This window comes from Taudactylus pleione, unplaced genomic scaffold (genome assembly GCF_031769625.1).
Source record: "Taudactylus pleione unplaced genomic scaffold, aTauple2 ptg000201l, whole genome shotgun sequence".
Taxonomy (NCBI): domain Eukaryota; kingdom Metazoa; phylum Chordata; class Amphibia; order Anura; family Myobatrachidae; genus Taudactylus; species Taudactylus pleione.
Window position 1 is genome coordinate 57,516,782 of NW_028284603.1, and position 25,367 is coordinate 57,542,148.

Sequence of the window (25,367 nt, forward strand, 5' to 3'; positions counted from 1 at the left end):
CTTCTCTCTGCTCAAATCATCCAGGTTTTCCTGGGATAGCCGAGGGAGGTGAGCTGCAGCAAGAAAGTTTTGGATTGCTGCATCAGTAGGTGGGGTAGAGGGGGGGGGAGGGGGGCAGATTGCAAGTTATATAACTTGCTATAGTAGTTTTGAAATTTAGATCGAATGGCAGCTGGGTGATGGAGAAGATGACTCCTAGAGTTTTTGATCATGAGAATATTCTTATGGGTTCACACTGAACGAAGCCTAGAGGCCAGGATCTTGTCCGCCGTATCACCTTTTTTCGCAAAAATGTCTGGCAGAGCCATTTGAGGCGCTTAGCAGTATGTTGGCAGAATAGGAGAGCAAGGAAGCGCCGGACAGTAAGAAGCTCCTTCAAGATAGAGGGGTCAGGAGATTGTTTGTGCTGGGCTTCCAGCTGTTGGAGTTTAATAGAGAGAGTATTGGTACGGGTTAGAAAATCTTTTTTCATTTTGGAGGCCATGCTAATCAGGTGCCCCCTTAGTACCGCCTTATGGGCTGTCCAGATAGTTCAAGGGGAGGTATCTGGGAGGGCATTCAACTGAAAAACAAGAGATATGGTAAGAACTTACCTTTGTTATCTCTGTTTCTACGAAGTCCATAGGGTCCACAGGGTTGACCTTGGGGTATAGCTGGATCTGGATCCATGGGCACCACGCAGTTAAAGCTTTAGCTGCTCCCAGGATGCACTTGGGTCCGTCCTCCTCTATACCCCGCCCCCGGCCACAGCACCTCAGTTGGTAAGCAGCCAAGGCCGGAGGAGGAGACTAAACAGAGAGAAGGAAGACTGGAACACACAAGAAACCATACTCACAGAAATGGGAGACGGAAAACCGGTGACCAGCCACACAGCCCATTTGAAGCCAGGTGCGTCAGGGCGGGCGCCCTGTGGACCCTATGGATTTCGTAGAAACAGAGATAACAAAGGTAAGTTCTTACCATATCTCTTGTTTTCTACTTCAGGGTCCATAGGGGGTCCACAGGGTTGACCTTGGGGATGTCCCAAAGCAGTACAACTAAGGGCGGGGACACTCCTGTGCTGAAAGGAGTACCCGGCGCCCAAAGGATGCATCCTGAGAGGCAAAGGTGTCAAACGCATAGAACCTCAAAAACGTTTGAATTGAAGACCAAGTGGCCGCCTTACACAGCTGAACAGCAGAAGCGCCACGTCTAGCAGCCCAAGAGGGACCCACAGAACGAGTGGAATGAGCCTTAACAGAGGCTGGCACAGGTAAGCCCTCCTGTGCATAAGCCTCACAAATAACGGAACGAAGCCAACGGGCTAACGTTTGTTTGTTGGCAGGCCCACCCCTCTTGTGAAAACCAAAGAGGATACACAAGGAATCAGACTTCCTAACCGAAGCCGTCCGGTCTACATAAATTCTAAGCGCCCGGACCACATCTAAGGAAGTCTCACCAGCTGAAAGATCAGGGGACTGAAAAGCTGGCACAACAAGTTCCTGATTAATATGGAACTTCGAGACCACTTTGGGCAAAAACTCAGGACGAGTGCGGAGCACCACTCTGTCCTGGTGAAAAATCAGGAAATGAGGGCGACAGGAAAGCGCCCCCAATTCAGACACCCTCCTGGCCGAAGCAATTGCCAGGAGAAAAACCGTCTTAAATGTCAGCCACTTGAGCTCCACCGCCTCAAGAGGCTCAAACGGAGGACCCTGCAGGACCCGTAGCACCACCGCCAAGTCCCAAGGAGCCACAGTAGGCACAAAGGGAGGCTGGATCCTGAGAACACCTTGGAAAAAGGTGTGAACGTCTGGTAGTAATGCAATCCGCCGTTGAAACCACACGGACAAGGCGGACACATGAACCTTCAGAGATGCAAGGCGTAAGCCGAGATCCAATCCTGACTGAAGAAATTCCAAGATCCTAGAGACTCGGAACACCTGAGGATCATAATGTCTGGACTTACACCACTGAAAGTAAGTGTGCCACACTCTGTGATAAATCCGTGCTGAAGCAGGCTTGCGTGCCCTGAGCATGGTACCAATAACCGAACTGGAGAAGCCCCGAGACCTCAAGACGGCTGTCTCAAGAGCCACGCCGTCAAAGACAGCCGACCCAGATCCGGGTAAAGGCAGGGCCCCTGAGACAACAGGTCCCGACGCTGAGGAAGAAGGTACGGAGCGTCGATGGAGAGGCTCCTGAGATCGGAGTACCAAGGACGTCTGGGCCACGCCGGAGCTACCAGCACGAGCATGCCGCCGTCCTGCTTGAATTTCCGCAGAACCCGAGGAAGCAGGGATATCGGAGGAAACAGATACGCCAGGTGAAACGTCCACTTCACCGACAGCGCGTCCACCAGACTTGCACCTGCGTCTCTTGTCCTTGACCCGTAAACGGGCAACTTGTGATTGTGACGGGAGGCCATCAAGTCCAGCTCCGGCAGTCCCCACCTGTCCACGAGTAGCTGAAACACCTCTGGGTGAAGCGACCATTCCCCGGGATGCACGTCGTGACGGCTGAGGAAGTCCGCCTCCCAATTGAGGACTCCGGGGATGAAGACCGCCGAGATCGCTGGAATGTGACCCTCCGCCCAAGTCAGGATACGAGACACCTCCGACATCGCTGCCTGACTGCGAGTTCCGCCTTGGTGATTGATATACGCCACCGTGGTGGCGTTGTCGGACTGCACCTGTACCGCCCTTCCGTGAAGAGCGGGGCCGGACGACTGCAGGGCCCTGTATACTGCCCGCAGTTCCAGGATGTTGATGGGGAGAAGTGCTTCTTCCGCTGACCAACGACCCTGAAGCGACAAAGAGCCGGTCACTGCCCCCCAACCCCGGAGACTGGCATCCGTCGTGAGCAGGACCCAGTCCGGGATCCAAAATGGGCGCCCCTCGACCAGATGAGCTGTCTGAAGCCACCAAGCCAAAGATAGCCGAACGTCCGGAGACAACACCAGCACCTGAGAGCGGATCCGGTGAGGTAACCCATCCCATTCTGATAGAATCAGCCCCTGCAGGGTCCGGGAATGGAACTGGGCAAATTCCACCATGTCGAATGTCGACACCATGGACCCCAGAACTCTCATAGCCGAATGGACCGACAGGCGGCAACGGCTCAGGCAACTGCGTATCCGCAGCTGTAGGGAGGCGACCTTCTCCGGAGTCAGGAAGATCCTTTGCTGACGCGAATCCAGCAGGGCTCCCAAATGAACCATCCGCTGTGATGGAATCAGGGAGGACTTTTTCCAATTTATCAACCACCCGTGTGCTTGCAGGCAAGCGATCGTCAGGTGGAGATGTTGAAGCAGTACCTCCGGGGAGCTCGCCAGCAACAGGAGGTCGTCCAGGTACGGCAGCAGCCGTACATTCTGGTTCCGAAGATGTGCGGCCATGACCGCCATAATCTTCGTGAACACCCTCGGTGCCGTGGAGAGACCAAAGGGTAGCGCCCGGAACTGATAGTGGTGTTGAAGGATAGCGAACCTCAGATACCGCTGGTGTGAAGATGCTATCGGAACATGGAGGTAGGCGTCCTGGATGTCCAGGGACACCATGTAATCCCCCGGTTCCATCGCCAGAATGATGGAACGTAACGTTTCCATCCTGAACTTGGGAACTCTGAGGAATTTGTTCAGAGACTTCAAGTTGAGGATAGGGCGATGAGAACCATTGGGTTTCTGCACCAGAAACAGAGACGAATAATACCCCGTCCCTCATTGTGATAGAGGAACGGGAACAATGACCCCTGCTTTCAGCAAGGACTCTATAGCCTCCTGAACCTGTAACGCCTTGGTCTTGTCCTGAGAAGGACTTGTGCAGAAAAACTGGTGGGGTGGTCTGTGCCGAAACGACAGGGCGTACCCCTGGGAGACCACTTCTCGAACCCAGGCATCCGTGGTGGTATTGTGCCAGCACTGGGCAAATAGAAGAAGTCGGCCTCCCACTCTGAGGTCCCCCAGAGGGAGGCCCGTCCCATCAGGCCGCAGGTTTATCTTCCTGCTTGGAAGAAGGGCGCCGAGCACTCCAGGCTTGTTTCTTGGGTTTAGAGGCCGTCTTACTCGCAGACTGTCTCGGGAAGGACTGACCTTTCGCCTTACCCTGAACCCGAAAGGAACGAAAAGCCGAACTCCGAACCTTAGCAGGCAGTGCCGCCGAAGGGAGGAAGGCCGACTTGGATTTAGCCAGGGTGTCCACTATTTTGTCCAAGTCCGGACCAAATAGTAATTCCCCATTGAAAGGTAAGGCCTCCAGACCTTTCTTTGAATCAGAGTCCGCTCTCCAGGACCGCAACCATAAGGATCGGCGGGCAGACACCGCTGCAGCCGATACCCGCGAGGTCAGCAGACTAGCATCTAAAGAAGCTTCTCCAATGTAAGAAGCAGCGTCCCTCATTTGTCCCAACAACGCCCGCTGGACATCCGGAGCGTCGTCCGGGAAGGTATCTTCCAATGCATTGGCCCACCCTTCAATGGCCTTGGCCACCCAGGAGATGGCCATGGACGGTCGGGCCACCGCCCCGGAGAAGGAGTAAATAGACTTTAAGCAAGTCTCAACTTTCCTGTCCGTGGGATCCTTCAGCGAGGATATCGACGGTAATGGTAAGGTGGCGCCCCGAGTTAAACGGGTGACATGGGAATCCACCGCCGGTGGAGTTTCCCATTTTTTACAATGTGCCTCAGGGAAGGGGTAATTAGAAGCCAACCGCTTCTGAGGAAGGAATCTCTTACTGGGCGCCTGCCAAGCTACCGCCATATGATCCGTCAACTGATCCGACAGGGGAAACACCGCAGAAGCCACCTTAGTTTTTTTGAAACTAGGAAACTTCGACTTAGGAACCGGTGCCTCATCCTCTATAAGAAGAATAGCTCGCACCGCCCTAACTAGTGCTCGCACATTAATGGACGACTTGGTATCCATTTCCTGGACCGAGGCGTCCGAGTCAGTGTCATCAGGGACCTCCCCATCATCTGAGGAACCCTCTGAGTCCGATACCTGAGCAGCCCGTGTCATGAGTGAGCGTTTTGAAATTCTAGAAGGCATGTCAGTCTGCAACATTGACTGAAAAGCCGAGGAAGCGGCCGCCAAATTTTGCACGGAGTTGGAGAGCACATCCACCCAGGGTGGAGGAGTCACCATAGGGGCCTGAAAAGGTACCACAGGCTGCTGCGGCACAGGGGAAGCCTGTATATACATAGGCAACCCCGCATAGGGACCCACCGACTGAGACCCAGGAGGACTCCGCAATAACTGCGGGACACCCGGGGAATGGGGGATGGTCGGCTGGGACAACGACCTAGTAGGGAGAGCAGTCGGGACCGACAGACGGTCCGCAATAGACACCAGCACTTGAGAAAACATCGCCCACGGTGGTTCCTGCGCCAGAGAAGGTCTGGATGGGCCAGGAGCCACCTGGCATCGACTACACAGGCCATCCTGTGACAAATCCTCCCTATCTACTCCTGCAGAACAGCGTCCGCAGGAGGCCAACACCGGAGCCACTGAGCGCTCAACCTCCTCGTCTGACATGACAGAATATATTATATATCTGGCACCAGGGTAGAAGTAAAACACACTCACCGGTGTGCTGAACAACAGCCCACAATATGGCACTGAGTAGCACTCAACTGTATGTGACGGACCTCACAAATACGTGATCTATATAAGTGAGGTCAGTAGAAACGCCCCTCCCCCACACACCTGTAGGGCTTGTAGGAGAAGTAAAGGGATAGGTATAAGCTGACAGTAAGTAGAAAATAAGCACAGACAGGCAGCACTAGCAAAAGTCACATACCATGCAGGAAGATATACTCACTGCACCTTTCCACTACAATCAACCTGCCCAGATTCAGTGTCTGGGAGGGCTATAGTGCTGTGTACGCTGTCCTTTATCAGGGGAGAGGTACACAGGGGGACCGGTCCGTGTGCTCCCTGAAGATCTGCACTGCCACTGTGAGAAAATGGCCGCTGGAGACCTCAGAGGAGGAGTGGCCGAGTAGCTGCAGCTCAGCGACGCCAGACTCCGTGCTGAAAGGCGCGCTGAGCTGAGGGGAGGAGCCGCTGACAGGGAAGGCTTCCTCCCCTGGCTAGCATATTAACCCCGGGGCTTGCCGGCATCCCGCTTGCCATATATCCCTGGTGGTCTAGTGGTCCCACGGGTTATTCCTCCTCAGAGGGGGAGCCCGCCGCCACCGCTAGCGGCCCCCGGTCTGTCCCCTAGGACCGGGGGCAAAGGACTGCATCTGCAGGCAAAACCCGCGAGCCGCCGCTAATCGGCGACTCGCGGCTTACCTTGTCCCCGGCGACTCCGGCAGCAGTCCAGGGAGGGACCCAGAGTCCGGCTAGTACGGACTCTGGCCTCCCGCCGCGATCCCCAGTGCAGTACTGGCGTCGCGGCGCCAGCGGGGAAGGAGAGCGGCAGCGTGGGCGTCTGCATAGACAGCCCGTCGCTGCCACACTAGAGCCTCTGTTGTAAAATAAAAATCTAACAGGCTCTTTTTTTTTTTTTTTTTTAAATAAAAATAGAAAGCTTTTGGGGGCTGCTCCTGCAGCCCCCCTGCGCAGGTGACCCGACTCCGGCCGGGCACCAACTCAAACTGAGGTGCTGTGGCCGGGGGCGGGGTATAGAGGAGGACGGACCCAAGTGCATCCTGGGAGCAGCTAAAGCTTTAACTGCGTGGTGCCCATGGATCCAGATCCAGCTATACCCCAAGGTCAACCCTGTGGACCCCCTATGGACCCTGAAGTAGAAATAGTCCATAAGGAGTTTATTAAGTGGTGTGACCGCGTCCTGGTTGTGGAGAAGAGTGTCATTCATGCCCCACATCAATGGACGTGGGTGGTCCTTCATACATGAGAGGTCAGCTGAGATAGGTGCGTGGTCAGACCAGATTAAGGGATAGATCTAAACATTCATGAGGCGGAGGGCTAAGTCATGGGTAAACAAAATCATATTTATGCGGGAGTAGGAACTATGTACTTGGGAAAAGAAACTGTAACCCCGAGTTAGGGGTTCCCAAACCCGCCAGGAGTCGTAAAGAAGTTCTGACTTCATGAGATCAAGGAGAACTTTGGAGTTACGGAGGTCCATCCACCAGTCTAATATTTATTAAGACATACCTAATAAAGAATGGTTTTAATGTTATAATTTTGGAGATTAGAGTGCATCTTTACAACTTTTCTTTTTCCTAATATATGTACTGATTAAGAAGGTAGCACCACTGTCAAATTAAAAGGTAATTAATAAGGAATACATATTCCCATATATATACCATTCAATCAACAAATATCCTATTTGTCTAAACATTTAAGCTGGGTACACACCTAAAGATTATCTGTCCCACCAACCAACTAGTTGATTGGTTGGAATGAAAATCTGGTAACGTATGGGAGTAACTGATGATCAGCAATTTTCTCCTAAATGCCAGAAAACAGATGAAAACAGGTCGTCAGACAAGTCTGTTAAATGTTTGATCTAAACAATTTGTTCAAACAACAGTTTCTGTCCATATTCTGGCGTTTGGGAGCAAATTGCTCATTGTCATTTGCTTTCATACCTTACCAGATTTTCATTCCAACCAATCAACTAGTTGGCTGGTTGGACAGAAAATCTCTAGGTGTGTATGCAGCCTTGGGGGTTAATTTACTAAAGTGAGAGGAGTTTTTAGAAGTGGAGATGTTGCCCATTGCAACCAATCAGATTCTAGCTATTATCCTCTACAAGGGGCTAATTAAATGTTAAGTAGAATCTGAAAAACTCTCACTTTAGGTAATTTACCCTTTCGTTAACAATATCTTATATACTTTCTCTTGTGTGAGTGCACATAAAATGTTACCTTAAATAAATGCACCTTATCCTATGGAGCTCTGCTACATAGTAGATATGGGCTGTAGTTAATTAAAATGGCCACCTATTGGAGACTGCAGGGACCCTGATGTGAGCAGACCTATGGAAGGGAGTGTGCTAAAAGGGTGGGGAGGAGATAAACGGAAGATTGCTCCCCCCCCCTGCCGTTTTACCAGCGTCCCGTTACATCTATGTCCCTGGTGGGCAGAAAAGACCAGGTCCCCACTGTCATCCCAACCGGTTGCCTCCGCCACTGTATACTGGGCTCCCCTCTTAGCCGCGGCCAGAGCACAGGGGCAGCAGGTGTGTCCCCGCTGTTCTAAAGGAACTGATGTGGGGTGCCGAACAGCAGTCCTGCTAGTATAGCCTGTCTGGTCTCCGGTGACCGGCCGGTGTCACTGACACAGAAGCCAGTGCGCCGCCCACCAGAGCAAGGAGATGGAGCAGCCAGCGTGAGCGCTGCGTCTGCAGCAGCGCCGCAGGCCACTCAGCGAAAAGTAAAAAAAAGAAAAGAAAATAATAAACTTAAGCAGCTGCAGGAGCAGCTAAAAAAACCTGCCCAGCTTTGTTAGGGACCAAAGTAATACTGGCTGCATGAGGTAGGGGGTGGGATATAGGGGAGGAGGAGCCTGTGCTGCTTCAAACGTAACTCTTAGGTGCCCAGGCTCCGCGAGCTCCACCTATACCCAAGATCTCCTGTGTCCCCCATGGCATTAAAGAGAAACCTACACTACAACTGCAAGATGCAACATTGCACCAAATTATTAAACATGCTAAAATTTCAATAGACTCCTCAGTTGAACCATGTCTACCAGCAGGTAATTTATTTTGTAACATCGGAAGGTTAGGGTCAGGGGTAAAGAAAACAAGAGATATGGTAAGAACTTACCTTTGTTATCTCTGTTTCTACGAAGTCCATAGGGTCCACAGGGTTGACCTTGGGGTTATAGCTGGAACAGGATCCATGGGCACCACACAGTTAAGCTTTTAGCTCCCAGGATGCACTTGGGTCCTCCTCTATACCCCGCCCCCGAGCCACAGGCACCTCAGTTGGTAAGCAGCCTAGGCCGGAGGAGAATATGGAACAGAGAGAAGGAAGACTGGAACACACAAGAAACCATACTCACAGCAATAGGAGACGGAAAACCGGTGACCAGCCACACAGCCCATTTGAAGCCAGGTGCGTCAGGGCGGGCGCCCTGTGGACCCTATGGACTTCGTAGAAACAGACATAACAAAGGTAAGTTCTTACCATATCTCTTGTTTTCTACTTCAGGGTCCATAGGGGGTCCACAGGGTTGACCTTGGGGATGTCCCAAAGCAGTACAACTAAGGGCGGGGACGCTCCTGTGCTGAAAGGAGTACCCGGCGCCCAAAGGATGCATCCTGAGAGGCAAAGGTGTCAAACGCATAGAACCTCAAAAACGTTTGAATTGAAGACCAAGTGGCCGCCCTACACAGCTGAACAGCAGAAGCGCCACGTCTAGCAGCCCAAGAGGGACCCACAGAACGAGTGGAATGAGCCTTAACAGAGGCTGGCACAGGTAAGCCCTCCTGTGCATAAGCCTCACAAATAACGGAACGAAGCCAACGGGCTAACGTTTGTTTGTTGGCAGGCCAACCCCTCTTGTGAAAACCAAAGAGGATAAACAAGGAATCAGACTTCCTAACCGAAGCCGTCCGGTCTACATAAATTCTAAGCGCCCGGACCACATCTAAGGAAGTCTCACCAGCTGAAAGATCAGGGGACTGAAAAGCTGGCACAACAAGTTCCTGATTAATATGGAACTTCGAGACCACTTTGGGCAAAAACTCAGGACGAGTGCGGAGCACCGCTCTGTCCTGGTGAAAAATCAGGAAAGGAGGGCGACAGGAAAGCGCCCCCAATTCAGACACCCTCCTGGCCGAAGCAATTGCCAGGAGAAAAACCGTCTTAAATGTCAGCCACTTGAGCTCCACCGCCTCAAGAGGCTCAAATGGAGGACCCTGCAGGACCCGTAGCACCACCGCCAAGTCCCAAGGAGCCACAGGAGGCACAAAGGGAGGCTGGATCCTGAGAACACCTTGGAAAAAGGTGTGAACGTCTGGTAGTATTGCAATCCGCCGTTGAAACCACACGGACAAGGCGGACACATGAACCTTCAGAGATGCAAGGCGTAAGCCGAGATCCAATCCTGACTGAAGAAATTCCAAGATCCTAGAAACTCGGAACACCTGAGGATCATAAAGTCTGGACTCACACCACTGAAAGTAAGTGTGCCACACTCTGTGATAAATCCGTGCTGAAGCAGGCTTGCGTGCCCTGAGCATCGTACCAATAACCGAACTGGAGAAGCCCCGAGACCTCAAGACGGCTGTCTCAAGAGCCACGCCGTCAAAGACAGCCGACCCAGATCCGGGTAAAGGCAGGGCCCCTGAGACAACAGGTCCCGACGTTGAGGAAGAAGGTACGGAGCGTCGATGGAGAGGCTCCTCAGATCGGAGTACCAAGGACGTCTGGGCCACGCCGGAGCTACCAGCACGAGCATGCCGCCGTCCTGCTTGAATTTCCGCAGAACCCGAGGAAGCAGGGATATCGGAGGAAACAGATACGCCAGGTGAAACGTCCATGTCACCGACAGCGCGTCCACCAGACTTGCACCTGCGTCTCTTGTCCTTGACCCGTAAACGGCCAACTTGTGATTGTGACGGGAGGCCATCAAGTCCAGCTCCGGCAGTCCCCACCTGTCCACGAGTAGCTGAAACACCTCTGGGTGAAGCGACCATTCCCCGGGATGCACGTCGTGACGGCTGAGGAAGTCCGCCTCCCAATTGAGGACTCCGGGGATGAAGACCGCCGAGATCGCTGGAATGTGACCCTCCGCCCAAGACAGGATACGAGACACCTCCGACATCGCTGCCTGACTGCGAGTTCCGCCTTGGTGATTGATATACGCCACCGTGGTGGCGTTGTCGGACTGCACCTGTACCGCCCTTCCGTGAAGAGCGGGGCCGGACGACTGCAGGGCCTTGTATACTGCCCGCAGTTCCAGGATGTTGATGGGGAGAAGTGCTTCTTCCGCTGACCAACGACCCTGAAGCGACAAAGAGCCGGTCACAGCCCCCCAACCCCGGAGACTGGCATCCGTCGTGAGCAGGACCCAGTCCGGGATCCAAAATGGGCGCCCCTCGACCAGATGAGCTGTCTGAAGCCACCAAGCCAAAGATAGCCGAACGTCCGGAGACAACACCAGCACCTGAGAGCGGATCCGGTGAGGTAACCCGTTCCATTCTGATAGAATCAGCCCCTGCAGGGGCCGGGAATGGAACTGGGCAAATTCCACCATGTCGAATGTCGACACCATGGACCCCAGAACTCTCATAGCCGAATGGACCGACAGGCGGCAACGGCTCAGGCAACTGCGTATCCGCAGCTGTAGTGAGGCGACCTTCTCCGGAGTCAGGAAGATCCTTTGCTGACGCGAATCCAGCAGGGCTCCCAAATGAACCATCCGCTGTGATGGAATCAGAGAGGACTTTTTCCAATTTATCAACCACCCGTGTGCTTGCAGGCAAGCGATCGTCAGGTGGAGATGTTGAAGCAGTACCTCCGGGGAGCTCGCCAGCAACAGGAGGTTGTCCAGGTACGGCAGCAGCCGTACATTCTGGTTCCGAAGATGTGCGGCCATGACCGCCATAATCTTCGTGAACACCCTCGGTGCCGTGGAGAGACCAAAGGGTAGCGCCCGGAACTGATAGTGGTGTTGAAGGATAGCGAACCTCAGATACCGCTGGTGTGAAGATGCTATCGGAACATGGAGGTAGGCGTCCTGGATGTCCAGGGACACCATGTAATCCCCCGGTTCCATCGCCAGAATGATGGAACGTAACGTTTCCATCCTGAACTTGGGAACTCTGAGGAATTTGTTCAGAGACTTCAAGTTGAGGATAGGGCGATGAGAACCATTGGGTTTCTGCACCAGAAACAGAGACGAATAATACCCCGTCCCTCGTTGTGATAGAGGAACGGGAACAATGACCCCTGCTTTCAGCAAGGACTCTATAGCCTCCTGAACCTGTAACGCCTTGGTCTTGTTCTGAGAAGGACTTGTGCAGAAAAACTGGTGGGGTGGTCTGTGCCGAAAAGACAGGGCGTACCCCTGGGAGACCACTTCTGGAACCCAGGCATCCGTGGTGGTATTGTGCCAGCACTGGGCAAATAGAAGAAGTCGGCCTCCCACTCTGAGGTCCCCCAGAGGGAGGCCCGTCCCATCAGGCCGCAGGTTTATCTTCCTGCTTGGAAGAAGGGCGCCGAGCACTCCAGGCTTGCTTCTTGGGTTTAGAGGCCGTCTTACTCGCAGACTGTCTCGGGAAGGACTGACCTTTCGCCTTACCCTGAACCCGAAAGGAACGAAAAGCCGAACTCCGAACCTTAGCAGGCAGTGCCGCCGAAGGGAGGAAGGCCGACTTGGATTTAGCCAGGGTGTCCACTATTTTGTCCAAGTCCGGACCAAATAGTAATTCCCCATTGAAAGGTAAGGCCTCCAGACCTTTCTTTGAATCAGAGTCCGCTCTCCAGGACCGCAACCATAAGGATCGGCGGGCAGACACCGCTGCAGCCGATACCCGCGAGGTCAGCAGACTAGCATCTAAAGAAGCTTCTCCAATGTAAGAAGCGGCGTCCCTCATTTGTCCCAACAACGCCCGCTGGACATCCGGAGCGTCGTCCGGGAAGGTATCTTCCAATGCATTGGCCCACCCCTCAATGGCCTTGGCCACCCAGGAAATGGCCATGGACGGTCGGGCCACCGCCCCGGAGAGGGAGTAAATAGACTTTAAGCAAGTCTCAACTTTCCTGTCCGTGGGATCCTTCAGCGAGGATATCGACGGTAATGGTAAGGTTGCGCCCCGAGTTAAACGGGTGACATGGGAATCCACCGCCGGTGGAGTTTCCCATTTTTTACAATGTGCCTCAGGGAAGGGGTAATTAGAAGCCAACCGCTTCTGAGGAAGGAATCTCTTACTGGGCGCCTGCCAAGCTACCGCCATATGATCCGTCAACTGATCCGACAGGGGAAACACCGCAGAAGCCACCTTAGTTTTTTTGAAACTAGGAAACTTCGACCTAGGAACCGGTGCCTCATCCTCTATAAGAAGAATAGCTCGCACCGCCCTAACTAGTGCTCGCACATTAATGGACGACTTGGTATCCATTTCCTGGACCGAGGCGTCCGAGTCAGTGTCATCAGGGACCTCCCCATCATCTGAGGAACCCTCTGAGTCCGATACCTGAGCAGCCCGTGTCATGAGTGGGCGTTTAGAAATCCTAGAAGGCATGTCAGTCTGCAACATTGACTGAAAAGCCGAGGAAGCGGCCGCCAAATTTTGCACGGAGTTGGAGAGCACATCCACCCATGGTGGAGGCGTCGCCATAGGGGCCTGAAAAGGTACCACAGGCTGCTGCGGCACAGGGGAAGCCTGTATATACATAGGCAACCCCGCATAGGGACCCACCGACTGAGACCCAGGAGGACTCCGCAATAACTGCGGGACACCCGGGGAATGGGGGATGGTCGGCTGGGGCAACACCCTAGTAGGGAGAGCAGTCGGGACCGACAGACGGTCCGCAATAGACACCAGCACTTGAGAAAACATCGCCCACGGTGGTTCCTGCGCCAGAGAAGGTCTGGATGGACCAGGAGCCACCTGGCATCGACTACACAGGCCATCCTGTGACAAATCCTCCCTATCTACTCCTGCAGAACAGCGTCCGCAGGAGGCCAACACCGGAGCCACTGAGCGCTCAACCTCCTCGTCTGACATGACAGAATATATTATATATCTGGCACCAGGGTAGAAGTAAAACGCACTCACCGGTGTGCTGAACAACAGCCCACAATATGGCACTGAGTAGCACACAACTGTATGTGACGGACCTCACAAATACGTGATCTATATAAGTGAGGTCAGTAGAAACGCCCCTCCCCCACACACCTGCAGGGCTTGTAGGAGAAGTAAAGGGATAGGTATAAGCTGACAGTAAGCGGAAAATAAGCACAGACAGGCAGCACTAGCAAAAAGTCACATACCATGCAGGAAGATATACTCACTGCACCTTTACACTACAATCAACCTGCCCAGATTCAGTGTCTGGGAGGGCTATAGTGCTGTGTACGCTGTCCTTAATCAGGGGAGAGGTACACAGGGGGACCGGTCCGCGTGCTCCCTGAGATCTGCGCTGCCACTGGGAAAATGGCCGCTGGAGACCTCAGAGGAGGAGTGGCCGAGGAATCTGCAGCTCAGCGACGCCAGACTGCGTGCTGAAAGGCGCGCTGAGCTGAGGGGAGGAGCCGGTGACAGGGAAGGCTTCCTCCCCTGGCTGGCCATTAACCCCAGGGATGCTGGCTTCCCGCTTGCCGGTTATCCCTGGTGGTCTAGTGGTCCCACGGGTTATGGGGGGGCCCGCCGCCACTGCCAGCAGCCTCCGGTCTGTCCCCCGGACCGGAGGCTAAAGGACTGCATTTAAGGCATTCCGCGCGCCGCCGCTAGCCAGCGACGCGCGGCTTACCTGAATCCCCGGCGACTCCGGCAGCAGTCCTGGGAGGTAGACAGAGTCCGGCTAGTACGGACTCTGTCCTCCCGCCGCGATCCCCAGATCAGTACTGGCGTCGCGGCGCCAGTCGGGGATCAGAGCGGCAGCGTGGGCGTCTGTACAGACAGCCCTTCGCTGCCGTCTGTAGTAAAAATAGATTAAAAATAAATAAAATCTAACTTAAAATAAAAAGCTTCTGGGGGCTGCTCCTGCAGCCCCCCTGCGCGGTGACCGACTCCGGCCGGGCACCAGCTTACACTGAGGTGCCTGTGGCTCGGGGGCGGGGTATAGAGGAGGACCCAAGTGCATCCTGGGAGCTAAAAGCTTAACTGTGTGGTGCCCATGGATCCTGTTCCAGCTATAACCCCAAGGTCAACCCTGTGGACCCCCTATGGACCCTGAAGTAGAAATGGGTGAGATATAAACAAATACTAAAATGTTCATGTAAGAAATAGTTACAGTATAATAGAGTTATTAGTAAGGTGGAAGGAATCAGTGGGTTTTGCGTAGTAGGCAATTCATGTGCTCTCCATTAGTGGCAGTAACGTTTTTGCCAGCTGAGTTTATTTAAATTGAAATCATTTATTAGAATATTTTAAATAAACTCTTAATATACTCATAAAAAAAGAGCTATAGGCCATCAAAGAGATGAGTTGTTAGAAGAATAATCAAATAATCAGAACATCAGACAGAGGAGTTGTTAAAAGAATATGATTCTAACAGAGAACAACTAAAATACAAAGCTCAAAATAGAAAACAAAACTGCATTTCAAGTCATTTATTTCAAGTTACTAGTTTTCAATGTTGGACCATTCTGCCCTGTGCAGTGTGTAAATACTGGAGGAAGACACTGACACGTGACAACTTCAAATTTCTTATACTGTGAAATTAAATCTACTTAATTCTTATTCAATGGAGAAAAGGAAACAGCAGTAGACAACAGAGATAGCATTTCTAATAAAAGATAAATGACTGACCTTAAATGAGTGCAAAGCAGACAATAGCACTTCAACATTGTCATCCATAAGACGGGCTACAATAGCTTCCTTAATAAAAGATTCATCAAAGCCAGCCTGTAATATGGAGTGAAAGGGAAAGACAGAAAAGGACTAGTGACTCAGAGAAAGAAATATTCACACAAACATTTTTTATACAAAGCTGAGAAATAGAATTTTCTAATCTGATCATGCAAATGAAAATATAAATCAGAAATTAATTTATATATATTCTCTAGATTTTACTAGGAGCTCTATAACCTAAACCAAATAACAGAAAAGGTAACAGCTACTCACCTGAGATTTTTCAATGATGTCCTTCAAGTGTACCAAAGCTAGCTGTCTCACAGCCGGCTGTGGGTGATTCAAGCTGAGCAGGAGCGACGTATCGCATTGTTCCAATAACTGCAATAGTGTAACAAAACGATTACATATTCTCGTAAGTGCATAGAACTGTATGGCAGGACAATTTGCACTGGGGTAACAACAGATGCGCTTGGGAGACGCCTGAGTGATGTGGTATGAACGAATTAGCCATTGGGGCAGGTTAGTATGTAGAGATGTGAACAGAGCATTTTATGTAATTCTCCCACTGATTGCTGGGTAATACTTGTTACAATTGTTAAATGATCATTTCAAGTCTACTTTTTTTTTCTAACATTCAAGTCTAAAGCTGCGTATCCACTATACAAGTTTCTGTCAGATATCTGTCCAATCTGGCTGGTTGGAATGAAAACCTGGTAATGTATGGGAGCAAATGACAATTGTCCATTTGTTCACAAACACTGGAAAATAGCCAAAAATGGTTGTTCAGATAAATTGGTTAAAACACACGAATTGAACCAATTTGAACTACTTTTTTTGTCCTTTTTTTCAGTGTTTAAAACCATATGATCGACTGTCATTTGCTCCCATACATTACCAGGTTTTCATTCCAACCAGTTAGATTGGTCAGATATCTGGCAGAAAATTGTATAGTGGATGGCCAGCTTAACCACTTAGTTTGGACTTCGCATTTGATTGGGTATTAGAGACCATCTATACCACACCAAGCTGAGTGATATCAGGGCTACAGACAGCTGTGGAGTGATGTGTAGGTAGGTGCAATGTGTATGCCACATTTATTCTTTATAAAAATTAATTCTGTTTTGCGTGACACTGGACAGTCTGCTGCAGAACCCTATACTATCAGTAGTGAAAGGATTGGAATACCTCGTGTTTCCCCCCACTGGTGGTAAGTGCGATAAACTGATGGAACAAGGTTTGCTTCTGCTCATCTGAAACGTTCTTCAACTCCTTCTCCAACACAAAATCCAGAGCTTCAGGGTATCTGCAATAATCAAATAAAGTTGCAGCTGTTCAAAATTTTATAAGAAAAAACAAATACATATTTGATTGTTATGGTATTTACCATGATTGGCTGGTATAAAGAAATTTTTTCTTTTTAATATGCTGTGACTACAGTCACGGCACTGTGACTTAAAAAAAAGAAAAGAAAAAAGACTATTATTATAAGGGAATCCCCCCGGTTTTATTCAACATTCTTGTTGTTTGTGGCCTTCCTTTGAGTGACCTGAACAAATACAGTAAATTCACACACAACAGAGAAATATGGAGGGTAAGCCAGATCAGAGCGGTACTAAATCTGCCTGGCATCAGCTAAGACTCCATAAACTCCTCCCCTAACAATCCTATAGAACAGAAGAAAACCACAATTAACCTTCTCAATCTTTAAGGGTAAACACCACCAACGCATTAAATAGGCAATACACCTTATGGTTTAATCTCCTTTAAGGATCGCTTTTGCTAAAGTGTAGGCAGACGGCCGTTTGTTGCATACTGCGCATGTATCGGAGTGCGCGTAGACATCACTGTGATCGCACTGTGATCATGGAGACCACTCAAAGCCATCGCACAGTGATTGACAGACAGTGAGCGTTTGGGGGTGGTAATGAGGGGTGGTGGTCGTAGAAATGCAGGCGTGTCTGACCGTTTGAACACCATTGCATGAGCGTGCATAAATTAGCCAATGCGATTGCATACGCAGCATGAGTACTCATTGCGTACAACGAAGTTGGCAATTTCTAAGTAAAGTCAGGGTGTAATTCTGCATGAAGGGCAGATTGTACTCATTCTTACCAAGGTTTATGGAGGTTTGCAAGTTATTACGGATGTAAGAGAGCGGTAGTAGAAGGCAGTGGGTGTCGCTATGCTGGCAGTGCAACGGCATTGTGATAGCAATCATTAGCATATTAATTAGTCTGGGTCTCTTTTGATGAGAAAAAAAAATCCTAATAATTTTGGATTGTTAATAAGTTATTGGTTAAAACATGACTGATAAGGTTTCTAATTTTATTTTCTGAAAACATTAATGCAAGAAAAGAAAAAAATAAAGAAAACGTTTAAACAAAAAAAATATATATCTTTTTTTTTCAACCCTGGTATGTACATTTAGTTACTGCTGCTTTTTAGGACGTGCAGTACTTTTGTGTAGCCAGATAGGGTCAATGTCACCACTGTAACCATTATTTTGCTCGGCATAGGTATGGCACAACACTAATACCTTATATTTCAGTTAGATCCCAAGAGATACACTGAGAACAATTATTCTATTATTTTCGAATTTAATCTTCGTTCTCCTGAAAATTTATACTTTTGTTCTACCTGTAATATTTAATGGTAAATGTGACTATTAATTACTATCTAACACAGTCCAGCAGTGAATGCAATGAGACAAAAATGATGTGAGTCTCAGGGACCCTGCATTTAAAAAATAAATGGTGCTGAGGGGTGGCCTGGCAGCCATCGGGGAAAGCTATGTCTCAAGTGAGCTCCCGGGAATGCCCTCTTGTTAGCACCATCTCTGGCGGTCTCGCAGGTTCTAGGGGCATTTATTTGCCTGTGGTTGCTGGGGGACTAGGTCCGCGGAGCTGGGGACCACCTCCTGTGGTCTTGCGGGTGCGCCAGTCTGCCCCTTTGATGCGATTAAAGACGGATCCGGTGGAGGGATCCAGAGTGTTGGAGACCGGCGCTCATAGCACATAGCTGCCTGGCCTCTCTGCTGCACTCACCTTGCTCTCCGGTTCTCTGTGGGGCTGATCCTTGTGATGCCATCCATGCTGGTCCTCACCACTGGGGCTGGAGTGAAGCAGCCCATCTGGCTTGCAGTGTCTGCACCTCCTGTCTGTAAGATTACCCTCTATGGGCACCTCCTCACCATAGGGACAGTGAGTAATTATTATCCAGACGCTCCCACACCGTTTTACATTGTAGTATTTCACTGGTGCCGACCTTTTGTAGTCCACTGGTAGTGGAATAAGGGATTTGATAGCCACCTAGGGGGACTTCTAATTGGGGATAGTGGCTTTATTTGACCCTTTCTAAGGAACACTTCCTCAAGTTACATTTCCACTTTCCTCCTATATTACTCCTCACACTCTCCCCCCTCTCCCAATTCTGGTTACTGGAGCTCTATCTGACACATTGTTTAAATTGTGGGCTACCATCTGCCTTTTTTAGTATCATTTATCATATCAGGCTGAGGAGTGCTTGGACAGTATGTGATCATATTTGATTCTATAGCGCCATCTTGTGGCAAGCTGCTGTACTTGCAGAAGACATGGTTTTCCTATATCATGTAAATACTACACTTGCACGTCTGTTTCCCCAATGGCTTTCTAATGCTTCTATGGGGAGTGGTGGGTAGGGGCAACCGGCATACTTGAATCATCATGTGACAAATGCTCTTCTCCATATACCCTGCTGAATTCTAAAGCCCTAGTATAGGATTTGTCGACCAGTGTCACTTACTCTGCCCGTTGATCCGGATATAGACAGCTATAGTCTTTATTTTCTCCTTCTGTGTGGAGTGTGCCATCATGTTAGACTAGTGTATCGTGACGGCTCTCCTGTATGCTTTAAGTTCAGAATATTATCTCCGCATTTGTACTACAAATTCGTATCTCCGCAGTAGTGATATCTTATCATGAGTCGGCGACGAGGGTTGAAAGGTGTCCCCCAAACCACTGAGAAGTCGCCCTGTACGGTTCTACGGCACTTTCTCCACTCCCCCAGAGAATACACCATGTACGCTTCATCGGGACCTACCTCACCAGCCCACTCTTTAATCTCAGAGATCCCAATTAGGTTGGGAGAGCACTCTGGATATCACATTGCTCTTCTTGGGCATGTGTACCAGCGAGTCCTCCATATTCTTAAATCCCACCCTACTAAAGCGGAATTACCTACCAAAGTGGACTTTGAATCTTTGGAGAGTAAACTAAGTGGCACACTCTGAGGTCACTATGTTTAAGATGTAGCTAACACATTTGGGGTCCCATATCACCACTTTGGAAGAATGTGGATAGGCAACTGATGATTTTCAGCACGGCCTCGCTGAGGCTATGAAGGAGCGGGCTGTGGAGATACAGAGTCTACCAGACAGTTTAGATGACCTGGGTATTAGAGGACGTCGCAACAATCTGAGGGTTTGTGGCAAAGATTTACCACACCAGGGCCTACAGGATGTCGTTGCTAAGCTATTTAATGAGATCCTAGGTCATGATCATAACGAATACATTGTCTTCGATAGAGCCCATAGGGCACTACGCCCCAGTGGGCGTCAATCTGAATGTCCAAGGGATGTGATCTGCCGTCTGCACTGCTTCACACAGGTTCTGGAATTCGACCATTATCCGGATCCAGGTATTCCAAGAACTTTCCTGGCACACCGTCCAAAACGAGGCATCAGTTGAAACCCCTGAATACCTATGCTTCCTCAACATCAAGTATCAATGGGGTTATCATTTTGGCCTCGCTGCTACTAACGGAGGTAAAGCTTTACGTGTTCCCGAGGATATTATCTCCTTCTGCTCAGCTCTGGACAATGCCCAGGTTCAGGTTACAGAGTGGCAGGCTCTTCAGACACGTCTCCTCCCAAGATAGCCTGTTTTCAGACTGTGGGGAGCCTCTCCTAGATCTCGGAGACGTCACCACTCAACTTCTCCATCCTCTACAGCAGGGATGGGGAATCTCAGGCCTGGGGGCCTCATAAGGCCCCGGAATAATTTGATCTGGTCCTCAGAGCTTTCTTCTGCTAGCCTCATCTGGCTAGCAGTGTGCCTATAATGGCACCCTGCAGACAGAATTTATGCAGCAGTGATGCCTGGAGCATCCTTAGAACGCTTCAGATGGTCACACTGCTGCCCATACAGCTCCCTGGAGCATCCCCAGGATGCTCCAGGCATTGCTGTAATTACTGGCGATTGTGGCCCCATTCCCGTGTGACATCACAAGGAGGGGGCGTGGATTGCACCAGGCCCGCAAATAATGTTATATATATCAAAATGGGCCTCAGCAGAAAAAAGGTTCCCCATCCCTGCTCTACAGTCTCTCAAGTCGATGGGCCTGGAACTCGAGGTCAATGCCTCAATTCGGTCAGTTTTAGTGACTGTGTGATGTATGGTTCACCCACATGAACTATGCCTTAACTGCGACTCCATGGAAGTTGAAGCACTTTAGGGGTCCCTGTCTGAGGAGGTGTCTATAATTCTTGGTCCTCTGAGATTGGGTCTTTGTCTGGTCTCTCCAAGAGTCTGGTATCTTGACCCATACACAGAGACTCCCTTGTGGCCTTGCTCTATTATCCATTTATTGTGTTACCTCTTATTGGTTCTTCAGGACTTTTTATTAATGACATTGTTTTCTCTCCTCTTAGCAGTCCTGTGATGTTCATCGTTCCTCCTCCCCCCTTTTTGTTAGATGTGTCAGTTCCCCATTCTCTACTACACATTCAATTATTTGCACTAGGGTTCGTTAGCTACCATTTTCGATAAGAGTTCTCTTTCTTTAGGGTATTTTTGGTTTATCACAAGTTTGTCATTATGAAAAACAAGAGATATGGTAAGAACTTACCTTTGTTATCTCTGTTTCTACGAAGTCCATAGGGTCCACAGGGTTGACCTTGGGGTATAGCTGGATCTGGATCCATGGGCACCACGCAGTTAAAGCTTTAGCTGCTCCCAGGATGCACTTGGGTCCGTCCTCCTCTATACCCCGCCCCCGGCCACAGCACCTCAGTTGGTAAGCAGCCAAGGCCGGAGGAGGAGACTAAACAGAGAGAAGGAAGACTGGAACACACAAGAAACCATACTCACAGAAATGGGAGACGGAAAACCGGTGACCAGCCACACAGCCCATTTGAAGCCAGGTGCGTCAGGGCGGGCGCCCTGTGGACCCTATGGACTTCGTAGAAACAGACATAACAAAGGTAAGTTCTTACCATATCTCTTGTTTTCTACTTCAGGGTCCATAGGGGGTCCACAGGGTTGACCTTGGGGATGTCCCAAAGCAGTACAACTAAGGGCGGGGACGCTCCTGTGCTGAAAGGAGTACCCGGCGCCCAAAGGATGCATCCTGAGAGGCGAAGGTGTCAAACGCATAGAACCTCAAAAACGTTTGAATTGAAGACCAAGTGGCCGCCTTACACAGCTGAACAGCAGAAGCGCCACGTCTAGCAGCCCAAGAGGGACCCACAGAACGAGTGGAATGAGCCTTAACAGAGGCTGGCACAGGTAAGCCCTCCTGTGCATAAGCCTCACAAATAACGGAACGAAGCCAACGGGCTAACGTTTGTTTGTTGGCAGGCCAACCCCTCTTGTGAAAACCAAAGAGGATAAACAAGGAATCAGACTTCCTAACCGAAGCCGTCCGGTCTACATAAATTCTAAGCGCCCGGACCACATCTAAGGAAGTCTCACCAGCTGAAAGATCAGGGTACTGAAAAGCTGGCACAACAAGTTCCTGATTAATGTGGAACTTCGAGACCACTTTGGGCAAAAACTCAGGACGAGTGCGGAGCACCGCTCTGTCCTGGTGAAAAATCAGGAAAGGAGGGCAACAGGAAAGCGCCCCCAATTCAGACACCCTCCTGGCCGAAGCAATTGCCAGGAGAAAAACCGTCTTAAATGTCAGCCACTTGAGCTCCACCACCTCAAGAGGCTCAAACGGAGGACCCTGCAGGACCCGTAGCACCACCGCCAAGTCCCAAGGAGCCACAGGAGGCACAAAGGGAGGCTGGATCCTGAGAACACCTTGGAAAAAGGTGTGAACGTCTGGTAGTATTGCAATCCGCCGTTAAAACCACACGGACAAGGCGGACACATGAACCTTCAGAGATGCAAGGCGTAAGCCGAGATCCAATCCTGACTGAAGAAATTCCAAGATCCTAGAAACTCGGAACACCTGAGGATCATAATGTCTGGACTCACACCACTGAAAGTAAGTGTGCCACACTCTGTGATAAATCCGTGCTGAAGCAGGCTTGCGTGCCCTGAGCATGGTACCAATAACCGAACTGGAGAAGCCCCGAGACCTCAAGACGGCTGTCTCAAGAGTCACGCCGTCAAAGACAGCCGACCCAGATCCGGGTAAAGGCAGGGCCCCTGAGACAACAGGTCCTGACGCTGAGGAAGAAGGTACGGAGCGTCGATGGAGAGGTTCCTGAGATCGGAGTACCAAGGACGTCTGGGCCACGCCGGAGCTACCAGCACGAGCATGCCGCCGTCCTGCTTGAATTTCCGCAGAACCCGAGGAAGCAGGGATATCGGAGGAAACAGATACGCCAGGTGAAACGTCCATTTCACCGACAGCGCGTCCACCAGACTTGCGCCTGCGTCTCTTGTCCTTGACCCGTAAACGGGCAACTTGTGATTTTGACGGGAGGCCATCAAGTCCAGCTCCGGCAGTCCCCACCTGTCCACGAGTAGCTGAAACACCTCTGGGTGAAGCGACCATTCCCCGGGATGCACGTCGTGACGGCTGAGGAAGTCCGCCACCCAATTGAGGACTCCGGGGATGAAGACCGCCGAGATCGCTGGAATGTGACCCTCCGCCCAAGTCAGGATACGAGACACCTCCGACATCGCTGCCTGACTGCGAGTTCCACCTTGGTGGTTGATATACGCCACCGTGGTGGCGTTGTCGGACTGCACCTGTACCGCCCTTCCGTGAAGAGCGGGGCCGGACGACTGCAGGGCCCTGTATACTGCCCGCAGTTCCAGGATGTTGATGTGGAGAAGTGCTTCTTCCGCTGACCAACGACCCTGAAGCGACAAAGAGCCGGTCACTGCCCCCCAACCCCGGAGACTGGCATCCGTCGTGAGCAGGACCCAGTCCGGGATCCAAAATGGGCGCCCCTCGACCAGATGAGCTGTCTGAAGCCACCAAGCCAAAGATTGCTGAACGTCCGGAGACAACACCAGCACCTGAGAGCGGATCCGGTGAGGTAACCCGTTCCATTCTGATAGAATCAGCCCCTGCAGGGGCCGGGAATGGAACTGGGCAAATTCCACCATGTCGAATGTCGACACCATGGACCCCAGAACTCTCATAGCCGAATGGACCGACAGGCGGCAACTGCGTATCCGCAGCTGTAGGGAGGCGACCTTCTCCGGAGTCAGGAAGATCCTTTGCTGACGCGAATCCAGCAGGGCTCCCAAATGAACCATCCGCTGTGATGGAATCAGGGAGGACTTTTTCCAATTTATCAACCACCCGTGTGCTTGCAGGCAAGCGATCGTCAGGTGGAGATGTTGAAGCAGTACCTCCGGGGAGCTCGCCAGCAACAGGAGGTCGTCCAGATACGGCAGCAGCCGTACATTCTGGTTCCGAAGATGTGCGGCCATGACCGCCATAATCTTCGTGAACACCCTCGGTGCCGTGGAGAGACCAAAGGGTAGCGCCCGGAACTGATAGTGGTGTTGAAGGATAGCGAACCTCAGATACCGCTGGTGTGAAGATGCTATCGGAACATGGAGGTAGGCGTCCTGGATGTCCAGGGACACCATGTAATCCCCCGGTTCCATCGCCAGAATGATGGAACGTAACGTTTCCATCCTGAACTTGGGAACTCTGAGGAATTTGTTCAGAGACTTCAAGTTGAGGATAGGGCGATGAGAACCATTGGGTTTCTGCACCAGAAACAGAGACGAATAATATCCCGTCCCTCGTTGTGATAGAGGAACGGGAACAATGACCCCTGCTTTCAGCAAGGACTCTATAGCCTCCTGAACCTGTAACGCCTTGGTCTTGTCCTGAGAAGGACTTGTGCAGAAAAACTGGTGGGGTGGTCTGTGCCGAAAAGACAGGGCGTACCCCTGGGAGACCACTTCTCGAACCCAGGCATCCGTGGTGGTATTGTGCCAGCACTGGGCAAATAGAAGAAGTCGGCCTCCCACTCTGAGGTCCCCCAGAGGGAGGCCCGTCCCATCAGGCCGCAGGTTTATCTTCCTGCTTGGAAGAAGGGCGCCGAGCACTCCAGGCTTGCTTCTTGGGTTTAGAGGCAGTCTTACTCGCAGACTGTCTCGGGAAGGACTGACCTTTCGCCTTACCCTGAACCCGAAAGGAACGAAAAGCCGAACTCCGAACCTTAGCAGGCAGTGCCGCCGAAGGGAGGAAGGCCGACTTGGATTTAGCCAGGGTGTCCATAATTTTGTCCAAGTCCGGACCAAATAGTAATTCCCCATTGAAAGGTAAGGCCTCCAGACCTTTCTTTGAATCAGAGTCCGCTCTCCAGGACCGCAACCATAAGGATCGGCGGGCAGACACCGCTGCAGCCGATACCCGCGAGGTCAGCAGACTAGCATCTAAAGAAGCTTCTCCAATGTAAGAAGCAGCGTCCCTCATTTGTCCCAACAACGCCCGCTGGACATCCGGAGCGTCGTCCGGGAAGGTATCTTCCAATGCATTGGCCCACCCCTCAATGGCCTTGGCCACCCAGGAGATGGCCATGGACGGTCGGGCCACCGCCCCGGAGAGGGAGTAAATAGACTTTAAGCAAGTCTCAACTTTCCTGTCCGTGGGATCCTTCAACGAGGATATCGACGGTAATGGTAAGTTGGCGCCCCGAGTTAAACGGGTGACATGGGAATCCACCGCCGGTGAAGTTTCCCATTTTTTACAATGTGCCTCAGGGA

General features: G+C 51.1%; 1 protein-coding gene across 1 annotated transcript in view; it reads right to left on the bottom strand.

Annotated features, from left to right (window-relative positions):
* Positions 1 to 25,367, bottom strand: part of HEATR1 (HEAT repeat containing 1) — a 171,667-nt gene that overhangs the window by 100,670 nt on the left and 45,630 nt on the right. Inside the window, exons 11-13 of the mRNA XM_088477396.1 lie at positions 16,606 to 16,723; positions 15,691 to 15,798; positions 15,376 to 15,471 (exon numbers count right to left, since the gene is read on the bottom strand). Coding sequence (XP_088333522.1) covers positions 15,376 to 15,471; positions 15,691 to 15,798; positions 16,606 to 16,723 — 322 coding nt within the window. The remainder of the gene's footprint in view (positions 1 to 15,375; positions 15,472 to 15,690; positions 15,799 to 16,605; positions 16,724 to 25,367) is intronic.